This window comes from Camelus dromedarius, chromosome 11 (assembly GCF_036321535.1).
Source record: "Camelus dromedarius isolate mCamDro1 chromosome 11, mCamDro1.pat, whole genome shotgun sequence".
Taxonomy (NCBI): Eukaryota; Metazoa; Chordata; class Mammalia; order Artiodactyla; family Camelidae; genus Camelus; species Camelus dromedarius.
The window spans coordinates 12098622-12112747 of NC_087446.1; the positions used below are offsets into that span (position 1 = coordinate 12098622).

The 14126-nt window shown below is 44.8% G+C and overlaps 1 protein-coding gene across 5 annotated transcripts in view; it reads left to right on the forward strand.

Annotated features, from left to right (window-relative positions):
* The window catches only part of LARGE1 (LARGE xylosyl- and glucuronyltransferase 1), a 488258-nt gene that overhangs the window by 264866 nt on the left and 209266 nt on the right, over window positions 1-14126 (forward strand). For all 5 annotated transcript variants that reach the window (XM_064491518.1, XM_031463153.2, XM_064491519.1 and 2 more), the window contains exon 6: window positions 13812-13983. In XM_064491518.1, the coding sequence (XP_064347588.1) occupies window positions 13812-13983 (172 nt within the window). The remainder of the gene's footprint in view (window positions 1-13811; window positions 13984-14126) is intronic.

The following is a 14126-nucleotide window of genomic DNA, read 5'->3' on the forward strand; positions in this document are numbered from 1 at the left end:
CACTGCACTGGACTCTGAAAAACTGAGGGTGGCTCCACTTTTGAGGCAAGCCCTGACTGACCTGTGATGCTTTTGATGGCGATGGGATGGAAAATTCAAGCCACTCAGTCAGAGACCAGCTGCATGGATTTACGTCTTTTTTAATTTCCAGTCACAGGAAACGTAAGTACCATCCAGATGTTCCTTACTGGACACGTTGCCTGGAGACCCCATCGCGATCTCCAGTCATAACTCTGTGACCTCATGTGGGCCGCTGAGGGGTCCAACCCTCTTTGCTCCCTAATTGAAACATGGGAAGCAGGCCAGAATTATTTGTAAACAAAGGTAAATTTGAATAGGAAACTTGAAAACATTTCAAGCTCTCACCCCTTGGTGCACCGTGTGACCAACTTGACTTTGGCAAAGGGTACACGTAGGCATCAAAATGTGAGTCTCCTTGTGTAAGAACAACAGGCACACTGGGTAAATTCCACCTGCTTCCCGCCGTCATGTCAGAGCCTTGCTTGGGGGCAGCACAAGGCCTTGGGCTTCATGGAAGTGATTTTCCTGAAGGTCCCAAGAGGTGGGTTTCAACCCCCCCACCATTCACTAGCTTGGAACAACGACGTTTTGAAGTGTTCGTTCCCTGTATGTAAAGTGGAGGTACGGATTCCTTGCTTGCTTGATGCACAGAATGATTTCGAGAATCAAATGAAATAAGAGATGTGAAACTGCCTTGTGAACTAGAAAATGCCCTGCATCCCTGATTCGTGCTGTCTTCACCATCCCCATTAGCGGTTTTGAAAGATGGATGTCTTTCCAAACTGACCTGCTAAATAGCCTTTTATATATCCCACTCCCTTGGCTGAAAACTTCTCCGACTAGGATATTTTCATTGGATTTAACCACTCAGCCAGGCTGAATGCAAGAACCCCAGTGGGTTTTAAGTCTGCTCACTCCTGGCTAAATAGTATGTTTGAAGAGGAAATAGCAAGTGATGATCAACATCTTATTCGTGGAGATAATGGCGCTGCGGCAACTCCCCTTTCTCATCCCCTATTATTATCAACATGGTGTTATTACCTAACGTACATTGTGTCCCAGAGTGTGCTTCTTGCCTTCACATTATGTATACATAATACATAAGCCCTACCCTCCAAAACCAGCCGTTATGAAGAGGCGAGAGGAGATCATAGGGGGTGGCAGCTGTGGGAAGGCACTAGCGTTCTGAGCTCCCTCACTGTGAGCAGACCTTTATTCTGCTTGTCAAGTCATGAAATACTCCTCATTCCAGATGCCGCATCAACCAGCCGCTCGTGAGTGCGGATGCGGTTAGGCACTCTGCTGGCTGCTTCCACATCCATCATCCCACGTTTCAGCCTTCCCGAACAACTGTGGATGGCTTTGGCTCCATCTTTCAGGTGCCGAGTCTGAGAGAGCAGGGGACCGACCCGACTCCAACTGGTGTGTTTAGACTCTGAGTCCAGGGCTCATTTCATTATTCCAGGTGGCATCCAGGTCAGGAACGCTTAAGTATTCCCACACCAGAGAATTAAACACAAAATAAAGTCTATAGATAGGAACTTGACGATATCCTTGCAAATAGCAAAAACGAACTCAAGGGACAGAGTTCGGTGGTGCTGTTCCCAGCCGGGAGTTAGCACTGATTGCTTGGTGCATTGCCCTATTGTTGGGGCCCTCAGGTTTGATTGCACAAAGGGATTGCTTGATGGTTTTAGAAACACAAAACAACACCTGGAAAGCAATGCCTGGGCCTCCCCTCCTGGATTGTGTATCAGCATCACTAGGTGTGTGGCCTTAATCAAGCCAAAACGAGCAGCGATGCCAGGCCCCACCACTAGATACCCTGAATTAGTTTTTCTGGGGCAGACCCGGGAGTGGGCCCAGGTGATTCTAATCTGGACCATGGCTCCCGCGGGTCTCCATCTGTGTTCTGGAGAGTAGTACCCAGCCTCCAGTTGGCCTTGGCTCTGGACCCTTGATAGACGGCATTGCTCACATAGAAGGCCAGGTGAGATTTTCTCTGGCACCCTCTTGAGGTGCTAAAGAGTAGACATTAAGAAGATATTATGCTGTGCACCAGAAATTGACACATTGTAACTGACTATATACTTCAATTAAAAAAATCCATTGTACAGTCTTCCAGGATCTAGACTTATTTTTCAAGCTTCTCTTTCTGCTTTTTTATTTGGGTGTCATTAAGACTTTTCTTTGTAGAATGCTACCGGCCGCATGCGATCCTGCAGGTGTTGGGGAAACACTTGGGCTGAGAAGGTCCAGGACTCTTCATTGGTTGCGTCTGCTGTCACTGTGTGGGCGTGTTCCTTTGTGCTGGAGATCTGGGCCCGGGACAGCAGTCACCTTCACCTTTTCTAATTTTACCTCCTACTTCCAGGTGCAATTAGTGTCTCCACCCCAAGAATTCTAGTAAGACTTTCTATATAGTTTTCACCTCCTAATGATCATTTCAGTATCTTACTCAAGTCAGTTTCCAAAAAGACTGAGGTTTTTGGATCGAGGCAAATCAGATTTTCAGTCCCAGTGCCTGCAGTTCTTGAACATTGTGTGATTTGCGTGATGTCTACTTTATTCAGATTATTGTATGATTTAAAAGATAATATTTGTAAATTGCTTATAGTGTCTGTTACACAGTAAGCAGTTAACAAATGTGATATTATAATTATCATAAATATAATAATACTCTTCCTTTTAACGGTGATCTAAGAAATAGAAACATTCCACATTTGTTTTATTTTGTTTTTTTTTCCTTAACATTTAGTATAGTGTTGGCACTCACAAGGAATATTTAGATAAAGAAATCATTTTCAGAATTAGGTGTTTTTTGAAGGAGGAGGATTTTAAGCATTAGAATTTCCTTTGATCAGTAGCCAAATGCCCAAGCGGAAATAAAGGCTTAAATGGAATTATTTTGTACCACATGCCACCATCTATAGCACTGTCTTAAGTGTGACATTCTTTTCCCTTCTGCCTTCTCATGTATGATAAATTCTAAATCTAGACAAGTAGGCAGCTACCCTCAACACCTGGTTTGCTTGACAACGCTTATAAATAGTAAGGACCTGTTACGGGGGGTGAATGCCAATGTAACTACAGTCTAAGTCATCTGAAACAGGCTTCAAGGACAAGATTAAAATATTTGAAGTTACACTCAAACCTTTATTTACTGTTTCCTGGATGCATTACAAGAGGCACCATCTTTTCAGGGGCGACGGGTGAAGAGGGTCGTCTTGGCTGTGAGCCAGAAGTTCTGACTGTCATTGACAAGGTTTTCCTTTGCACCTTTTCACTGCACCTGGAAAGTTTTGCCCTCCGTGTTTTGTGAAAGAAAACAGCTTTTAAAGCAACCAGAAGTTAATTAAGTGGCACCTATGGTTCATCCTCCTTAACACTCTTTACCTGCTTGGAGTTGCCCTCCCAGGCGTTTAGAGTGAAGTTGACCTGCAGCGTGGATCTCTGAAGCTGGGAACAGAGAGTGTCACCAGCAAAGGCTTTGCCTCCGAAGGATTACAAAGCCCTCTGAAAGTAAAAAGCACCTCATTAATGCAGAGCAGCGTGGTACCTCATTAATTGCAGGCTCCGAGGCTGCCCCTTAGATGGTCCCCTGCAAAGGAGGTGGTGACAGTGGAGAAGGCGTGATGGAGGGGGTGAGGGGGAGAGAATGGACAAAGCGCTACCCAGATCTCCCTCCAGATGAACTTGAGAACAGATCACTGTCACGTTTTGTGATTAAACTGCCTCCTGATTAAACTCAGGAAGGCAGGAAGAACTGCTCGACTCAGCAGATGCAAATGTCTGGATTCAGGTTTTTGGTTTATTTGTGTGCTTTTGCACACTTCTCTGTTTGTGGCTCATTTGGTGTCGTATAACCCTGTAGAGCAAAACTTATCAACCTTTTGAAAAGTTTATTATCACCATCACCCCAGGAGCCTTTTTAGATATATTTTTCCTAACTGTGACCCCATTAGATTTTAATAACAAATCATAGTAATATCCAAGATTTTTTTGCCCTACAAGAAGCAATTTTTGCTTTCTTGCAGAAAGCAAAACTTTTGCATTTTGAAGAATGAATGCTGAAGACTAAATTCATGATGAAGAAACAACAGGGTTTTTTTTCATTGCATTTACCAGCAAAATGATTGTCTCCATTCTTAGCAGGAGCCGAGTGTGTGTGTGTGTGTGGGTTTGCAGGTACATGTGACTTTTAGCTGGTTAAGCTGGGTCCCCTTAATTCCAAGTCCTGGGTTCGCTCCAGGTCACATTCTTACTCCTTGGTCACTGTGATGTCTTTCTGTAAACACAGGCACATACACACATTTGAAGACTGCAGATAAATAGATCGTGACCTGCACCAGTAAAACACCACACCATCTAACTTAGTGCTAGAACAGCATCACCAAAGCCACCTGGATGTCTTCCCATTCCATCAGCCTACCTCCTCCAACCCCCATCAGGATAAACCACCAACGTGAGTGCTGTAATAATGCTTCTGAAGTTTTCATGTCTCCCCAGACTGTACTGTGATCCCCTCAAAGCATTCATGCTGGTGTTTGAATGAATGAGTGAAGCCGGTTCACCAGTGTATTCCCATCACGAAGGATAGTTCTCAGTAAGCATTGCTGGTTTACACGTACTGTTTTTACTTTTTCAAAACTCTTCGCTGAGTGGCTCTGTGTGTCAGACTCCGTGCTAGGGAGACACACATAAATACACACTGTGGGCTGCAATAAGAATTGCAGCTTCTAAAAATATTAAGTCCAGGCTACAGAGGAGCTAATGCAATTTCCTCCTCAGCGCATTGAAAAATCTATTAGTTAAGAAGGCAGCAATATTTCAGGAAATTAAACCACTGTAACAGTCCAGTTCACAAATCAGAACTCCCAGTGCTTTGAAATGCTCCATTTCCTAACATAAAGTCCTGAGAGAGGTTTGGGCCATCCCCCGAAGCATCACAGAGCTAAATGGAGAAGGCTTCTTGCCAGGCGTCGGGGAGGACGGGGCTTTGTGGCCACTGATACGAGGAGGAAAGAGTTTATAGATCCACAATCACGTTCCTCTTGGTTCACTGTGCCTCTCTCTTCATTCCAGAATTAATTATGTTTGTGGAAGATGGTTGCTCAGTAGATTTCTGAATAATGAGCGTTTCAGGGGAAAGCCAGAGAGCTCATTTTTCGGCTGGGGTTGTATGTTCTGAATAAATATTTGTGGACGTCCCGGTGGGAACACTGTCACCTGTAAAGACAAGCTTGGGGCTTCCTACACGCTCTGCCTCCGAGTTTCCATTGTAGGAAGATGTGAAATGTGTGACTTAGCTCTCCGGTTGGTATGGTTACTTAGAATTTCACAGGAGCTGACCTAGAGCTGCTTGTCCTGAAACGGGATTTCTGACTTTAGAACGAAGAACAGCCAGGAAATCATCATGGCTTCACTGTCAAACCACCCGTGAGGCATCAGGTCATCTGAAGAACTCTTGGTCTTCCATTAACACTTTGTTTTATTAACCTCTGAGAAAGGTCCCCTCTCCCTGGACCTCCAACCCAGTTGAATTCAGGTGGGACGCGGAAGTTCAGGGCTATCCTGTGTCTTGTGTTTGAACAGTAAGTTGGTTGGTGGTCCAGTGTAAATGATGCAGCCAACAAGATCTTGGAAAGTCCAGTGCTTGCTGTATCTCCTAAATTAGTGTGTCTAAGTGTGTAATCTGGGGACACCTGCTTTAGGCTCCCAGGGGGCTCTGGTTAACGACAGCTTTCTGGGCCCTACCCCAAGCCTGGGAATCTGCATTTTCCATAGGCATCCTCCGAGGTTTTGATGCCCATCTGCTGCAATTCTGTTCATCTTTTTCTCCCCTGGGTTGCTAGAGTATATCCCCAAAATACAGTTGAGATGATGTGTCTTCGCTAGTGAGGACCTGTTTGTTTCCTCCCACCGTGTCTGGGTCGCTGCCCGGAGTTCCTGAGGGTGGCATACAGCAGTCCCCCACGTCTGACCCTTTCCTGCCTGCCTAGAGCCTCTTCCATCACTGACAGCTTCCAGCGTTACCGAGGTCTGTCACACTGTAGTTATTTTACATGTGCCCACACACACATGATCTTTATTTATATCTCTGTGCCTTCAGTAATGCAGATACCCCTCCCCTCCTGCCTTCCTCCCAATATTTGAGAAGCTCAACTTTCAACCCATTGGTCAAGATCCAGTTGAAGGCTCATCCTTTCGGGACATCTCTAAGTGATTATTCCCCCTCCCTTCCAAGCACCCCCCTTTGACTGTGCTTTTCCTAGATCGATGCCACACACATACCTGGAGTTTATCACAGTCCAGTTCTTAGCTTCGTGTTACAGACGTGGTGGCTGGTTTCCAAGATGGCCCCCCATAACCCCGTCTGCTGGTACTCACACCCTTGCCTAGTCCCTTCCCGTGATGCACAGGACTGACCTGCAGAATCAAGTCAGACATTGCAGAAATGATACCGTGTAACTTCGGAGGCCAAGTCGTAAGAGATGTCCTAGCTTTCTTGTTCTCTCTGGGATCACTGACTCTGGGAGAAGCCAGCCGCCACGTTGTCACGGCATCCGAACTGCCCTGTGGGGTGGTCCTGTGTGGGGAAGAGCTGAGGCTTCCTGCTAACGGCCGGCATCAACTCCCAGGCATGTGTGAGGGAGCCAGGCCGATCCCAGGCATTCAGATATCTGCAGGCTCCACCAACGTCCTGACCACAGCCTCAAGAAAAGTCCTGAGCAAGAGCCACCCGGCAAATGTGCCCCCAGATTCCAAACACAGTAACTGTGCAAGATAATAAATAATTGTTGCTGTTTTAAGCTGCTGTCTTTTAAGGTAACTTGTTACGCAGCAGTGGCTAATGAATATCCACTAGACCATGGACTCCTCGAGCACCGGCCATGTTTTATTCATCATGGATGCTGGTCCCCAGCCCATCCTCGGTACCTGACCCAGATTAAGTGTTCCATAAATGCTGACTTAAATGATTACAAGTGAGTTAAACTGGAGTATTTTTTTTTTTTTTTTTTTTGCTGGCAAGGATAAATACAAATGCGGATGACTTTATCTAGCAGATAAGAATCTCATCTTTTAGTTTTGATCTTGGTTCCAAATATCATTGGTGATAATATTTATTAACCGTTTAAAATAACAGCCAGTACTTAGATACAGCACCTGAATTTTCACAGTCCTATGGCGTATACGCTGAGTGTGCTTATTTTACAGATGAAAAGACAGAGATACATTGAGGTTTAATTACTTGCCCAAAGTGACCCAGCTAGTGACTGGTGGAGTCAGGGTTCAAACCTAGGTGGTCAGACTTCTGAGTGCGTGCTATTCACCAAATTGAAAGCTAATACGGAGCACTTACAACACTGAACCAGGCGCCTTAGTTCTCTTGCCTCATTTAATGCTTTTGCAAATCTCATGGGATGTATTTTGTTTTATTTTCTCTCTTCTACGGGGTTAGAAAGATGACCTCACCAGGACAGAGGTGGTGGAGTTGCGAGTCTGGACTTCCAAGCTTATACCAGGTTCACGATCCTCCTCCATGACATCACCCTGAGTCCCCACCCAACTCGAGCTCCCTGCCCTCCCTTCCTCAACAATTATCTTCTGAACATACAGGTTGGTTGCCAAGACGACCACTCAGAAACAACATGAAAGGCAGATAGGACTTTCCAAATGTGCTGCAGCCAGGATGGTTTCTTTTTATTTAGTTTTTAAAAATGGGTCAAGATGATTTGTCATCCACCAGGAAAATGTTGATTGTGGTAAGAAATGTATTTTGAACGATAAATATTTCCAGGATGATGAGGAAAGTTTACAGATCACCTAGAGCGGACCCCCCTAGGAAGGGAGCCAGATATGCTGCTGTTGCCCCCATTTTACAGATGAGGAAGTTAAGGTCCAGACTGACTTCAAAGCCAGGACTCCCCAACTCCACAGCCTTTGTGCCTGATTGCCTTGAACAACTGCTCCTTGGTGAATATAGACTTGGCCGGGTGGTGGCAGGGGTTTGTAGTAACTAACTCGAAGGAGTGAGAATACACCTCAGTGGGCCAGGGGCTGTGGGAAGGGTGAAGAAAAAAATAATATTTGCAGAATTTCAGAATAGAGTATCTAGGCCTGGGGCACTGAAATTTGAGGTAAGGGGAAGGACTTGGTCCCCACCCCCCAAACTTTAGGTACTGGAATAATGCTATCTGACCTTTCAACTAGTTGGAAGGAATTTAAGAAAGATAGCACATAGAAAGCTCTTATAACAGTGCCTGATACCCAGTGAACACTCAGCAAATGCTAGGTAGCATTTTCTATTGTTATCATTACGGGGCATCCCATTGCACCCTGGAAATCAGTACCTTTGAGAAGAAATGAGCATCATTTCCTGACAAGACCAGACTCTTTTCTGGCCTTCCCTTGCCTGTCAAAGGTCAGAAACTAGCATCACCCCTAAGATGTCACTCTCTTTGATGCTCCGTGTTTTAAGCACACACCTTTGGAGATGCGTCTGTTGTCCAACCCTCTGCCTCCATCCTCTGATCAGAATTCCTGAAAAACTTTTCTATGAACCACCCAGCCTCCGATGAACCCTAGAATCATTTGCAGCTCTTCAGAGAAACTCCCCTTGGGGTCCATTCCCCCGAAGAACTAGCAGCTTCAGGAAGGTGATTTTCCCCTTGGGAGCATCCCCCGCCCACCACTTTACACAGAAACCCTGAAAACCTGGGGTTGCTTATGCCATCTGGATGTAAGTACATGAGGTGGTATTCTGGAGCACAATTTCAGTTTTGCTAATTAAATCTTAGAACATGCTGCTTAGAATTATTATCAGCCATTGCAGGGATACTCATCTGTCCATTAAAACAAACCTAACTTTCATTCTTATTATTGTCATAGTCACATGAACCCTTCGGCATGTTTAATGGTGATGAATATGCTAGGATATTGCTCTGCTAGTTGGCGTTGTCTCTGTAGGATAGTCTGGGGTCAGTTGGCGTGGGGCCCTCTAGGTTTCTGCAGCTTGCTCCAAGGAGGGTCTTCTCTCCGATGACCCCAAGACATAATGTCCCTAGTTGGACTGAAGTTTATGGTAGGGTGGGAGTGAGATCAGTAGCAGTGTGGATTTGCACCAGGAGACTGCCCCAGTCTGTGATATGGGTGACCATTCCCACCCACTGTTCTCCTCCCAAAACCGAGGATGTGCTGTCTAATTTGGAGAGCCACCAGAGGAGGCTTCAAGTTTTCCAGTAGACCCCAGTTTGTGATTTATTAATCTTTTATATAGAAATATAAGAAAAGGTGATGGGTGATTTATTTCCCCAGACAAAACTATCTCCATTCCCTACTTCCCCTGTACTGTCAGAGGTACCATATCTTCTTGCCTTTATGAGGCTCCAAATCCTGAATCATCTGAGCCTGGATCCCATCCGTTAGGAGAAGGGAAGTGGGCTTTATAGGGACAGGGTGCTTTTTCAGTCCTTCCAGCAATATTGTGAAGTGAGTATTTTAATCTCTGTTTTATTTATTTCCTCCCTGATCTTCGTTATTTCTTTCCTTTTGCTAACTTTAGGTTTTGGTTGTTCTTCTTTTTCTAATTCTTTTAGGTGGTAGGTTAGGTAGTTTGTTTGATTTTTTTCTTGTTTTTTTTGAGGAAGGCCATTATTGCTATGAACATCCCTCTTAGGACTGCTTTTGCTGCATCCCATAGAGTTTGTGTGGTTGTGTTTTCATTGTGATTTGTTTCAATGTATTTTTTAGTTTCTGCTTTGATTTCATCATTGACCCCCTTTTTTTAAAATAGCATGTTTAGTCTCCATGCAGTTGTTTTTTTCTCATTTTCCTTTGAAGTGAGTATTTTACTCCCCCACTTTGCAGATGAGCTAACTGAGGCTCATGGTGGTTAAATGACTTGCCTGTGGTCACACAGCTTATTAGAAGTGGAACTGGTGCTAAGGCCCAGGCTCAGGGGTCCCCCAAGCTCTGCCTCTTCCAGTGGCCTGTACTGACCTGGACCCCAGCAGTTATGGAGGCCTCTGCTCCTAGTTGAGAAAATGTCAAAAGTAGCATTTGAACCCAGGCTGGGCTGACTCTGTTGTTACCACCGTACAAATGGCATCATCCCTGCCTCAGGGAGTTGCGTTTCAGAGCAGGAGAGAGGCTTGGAAAACTAGACACAGAGTGGTAGCTTTCTGTGCGGAGGATGGAAGCAGCTTGCATGGGGGCCCTCTCCGAGGGGATGACTGCAGGCTGTTGCCTTCCAGGTTGAGACTCAGAGGAAGAGCAGGATTTGGACAGAGGCGGGGAGAGCGTGGAACGTGCTACCTCTAAGAACAGGAGCCATTTATAATAAACGGATGTTTCTTTCCACATGTTCTTTCCCCTCATAGATTCCTTAGTTTTCTTTCTGAATACAAACTCGTCCAAATGCTTCCTTTACCTCTAATTGAACACTCTAATTTAATTGATTATGGATTAAGTTGGGGACTTGGGGCGACATTCAGGCCTGGGCTCATGTTGAGATTAATTTATACTTGTATTCCTACTGTTCTGTGATGCATCTGAGTGCCTCACACGTGTGTGAAAAATAGAGCCGGGAGTTGGAGCAATCTAATTAGACGGCTTAACCCAACGCGCTGGTGTTCAGCCTTCACCAGGCTTTCCTGCTTTGATGGTAACCAAAATAGATGAATAAGTTAATCAGAGGGCTGATTAAATAGCACGGCTCTGCAGCATGGGCCGATGATTGCCAGGCTCGCGTTCAGGCAGATTCTCAAGGGAAGGAAGAAACCGAGCTGGGTTTTAAAGGCCAAGGCTTACCCAAGGAAGAGCTTTATAAAACCCCCTGGAGGGAATTACCTGAGGTCCTCGGGCCTCAGATCTTAAAGTGACAGCTAGTCTGGAAGCGAACTCCAAAGGAGGGATAACATGGTTTGGGGAAAAAATGCCAGTGTTTCCCTGGCAGGTTCCAGCTATAGCTTTGCATCTTGCTTGCTGAGGATTGTAGGCAAATTACTCACCTTCCCTTGCCATCCACCCAGCTGTCCATCCATCCAGCTGTTCATCCGTCCACCCACCCACCCATCACATAGACGTCTGTGATGTGCGAGGCGTGGCACCTTGACCTTGCCATCATTACTTTAAGTGAACGATTGTGCTGTTGTATTAGGTTTCTCCCTCCAAGTTTGCCCTCTCTCTTCTTCACTCTGCTTTGTGCCTCTTGGGGCTGATACCTAAGTGCTGCCACCCTGAGCTCACTCCCTTGCTGGCTTCTGTTTGGGTTCGCCCAGTGGGTGCCCTTGCGGGAGACCAGTGGGTAGGAGGAGAGAGGAGCTGAGATCTCTCTCCCCGATCCATCCTGTGGAATTGTCACAGCAAGGCCATGTCCCTCTCCTGAAGGTCACTGCTCCTGCCAGGTGGCTGATTCATCTGGCTCCCCCTTCTCTGGATTCTAGCAGCTGCTGGCATTGGCTCTTCAGGCCGTGGGTGGTAATGGTCCCCTATCCTTCCCCTCCCCAAGTCTGCGCAGTGCCTTGTTCCTGCCCCTAAATTCTGCATTCACCTACACCCCTAGAAGTGACTGCCCTTATAAACGGCAGAAGCTCAGGAAGGCTGAGCAAACTTGTCCAGGTTGACATGGAGACTAACTGACAAGGCCCAACTCTGAATGCAGCTGTATGTGACTCTAGGACCTGTGGTTCAATGCTGTACTGTATCCAGGACCCCCACCTTCAATACAAAGCAGTTACAGAGGCATCGAAGTGAGGAGGGAGAAGCAGGAAGAAGGGTGGGAGCATGTATTTGCAGAGGGTCTTTGTATTCCAAGCACTTTTAATGTCCTTTAATTTCTACATCCACCGTGTGATGTAGGCAGCATCTCCATTTTACAGGTAAAGAAACTGAGGCTTAGAGAGATCAGCACTTCGTATGGGGCTGGAGTCCATGCTAGAACTTTTGTCTCTCTTCTCCCTCCTCCGTGCAGTCCAGGAACACGGTGACAGGGATCACAGACAGTGGATGAGTCTTTGTCTTGGTGAAGAGTTCTGTCCATCGGTTTACGTTTCCTTTCTTCTGGTCAAAAGTGCACTCACTTATGCAAAGGACCATTGCAAAACTGAGAATAAGGAGCAGATAAAATATTTTCAAATAAACTGGAGATGGCGTAATGTGGCACAGTTGTGGGAGATGGAACGGGTCATGTGGGTCAACACAGAGGGGATTTTTTCATAACTTCCCTAAACCAGCTTTGCGCATTCCTGTTTCCCACCGTCACCAGATCTTGATATGTTTAAAAATAATGCAATGCTTAGTTTTTCTTTACAACAGTAACAGTTGCTCATTTTAAAAAGTTGAAAAGTACAGATTAAATGTGTGTGTGTAATATATACGTACCTATATATAGAGAGACACACTGATTCTCCCATCATCCCCAAATGATTGCTGTTAGTCATTTGATGCCTACTTCCATTTCTTTTTTCCTTCTGCGTGAAGTTGGGTGGGTGTGTTTTCACGTTTGATTATACATTGTGGTTATTAAGCAAAAGCAATTTTGAAACTTCTTTTTTTTTTCTTTTAACATTAAGAAGAAATAAAGAGAAGCATATTTCATCTCCATTGTTTTTAGCCTTCCAGCGTATGCTATCAGATTTTTTAACTAGCATGTTTTAATTAACGGTTCAATTTCTCAGCACTTGGATTGTTGCTGTTTCTTCGCTTTTATAGCGTGGCGGTGAACACTTCCGGGAAGAAAACTGTGGTCTCTTGTTTTTAAATTTGACTACTGTTTTAAGGACAATGCCCTCAAAGTGGAATTATAAGGACGAAAGAGGGGAATAGTTTTTGGAATCTTGATTAAGTGACCACCTTTTCCATTAAAGGTTCCATTACAACTGTTAACTACTTGAAACTAAGAGTGCTTTGGTTCCAAGGAGATTCCCTGCCCATAGTGGTCTTCATTAGTGACCTGTACTTCTGGGAGCCTTCATCACTCCGTTGCTAGGTATTATGATGAGCCTTGGTTATTATTAATAATAATAATTATTATTATTATTGTTACCACGTGGTACCAAGGTGTGTGACTTGCTGATGATTCTGCTCACCTGTGGGACATTTGTTCCCCATCTATATCGTGAGGATTTCAGTGCTAGCTCCCCGTGGTCATCCTTCTGTGTGTGTATACCTGTCTTGCTACCCAGTGAAGAGGGCTGCATAGATTATGACCAGGTCCTTCTTGGGTGTTCCTCTGAGTTCCAGAAGAGTTGTGCAGCACCAAACTGCTCAATCACAGTTGTAAAAATAAAACAGATATGCACGATTTCAACACCACCATTAAGTAGTAATTTTTAATGACGGAGAAATGGAATATGACTTGAAGAAATGGATCTACCTAGAAACAGTTAGGTACCGGTTTATATATTCAGTCTGATTCAGTTCTTGAACTTTTATTTCTTCTTTTGTGCATACGCTGATTTTCTCCAATGAGCCTGTATAATTTCTATGCTAACAAAAAATCTTACTTTAAAAAAATCTGAGCTTAGTGTTTGCAGGTGATAATTATTTTATAAATACTACTTTCTCTCTCCCTTGATTCAGACAGGTTTTCTTCCAAAAAAAACTTCACATGCCAAACTGTAAATAATGAGAACCAATCTTTAAGAAAATATTCATTTATGTGCTCAACAGGTTTTTATTGGGTATGTTTTATGTACCAAGCACTGTTTATAATGGTGATGCAAAAAATTAATATAGAGATTTTTTTTTCCCTTTCTCCAACTCCCTCTCTTCACTGCCCTGTCTAGTCGGAAGTTTCCTGGATCCCCAACAAACATTACTCTGGGATTTATGGTCTGATGAAGCTTGTCCTCACCAAGACGCTTCCTGCCAACCTGGAGAGGGTCATTGTCCTTGACACAGACATCACCTTTGCGACCGACATTGCAGAGCTGTGGGCTGTGTTCCACAAGTTCAAAGGTAATTGCAGCTAATTTTTTCCTGGTGTCTTTGAAGGTGTTGGCGTGCCGAGAACAGTAATTGTCGTTTTTTATAATGTGAGGTCAGCCCTTAATGAGGTCATGCTAATGAAATGAATAAGGAATTACGAATATAGCTGCGCC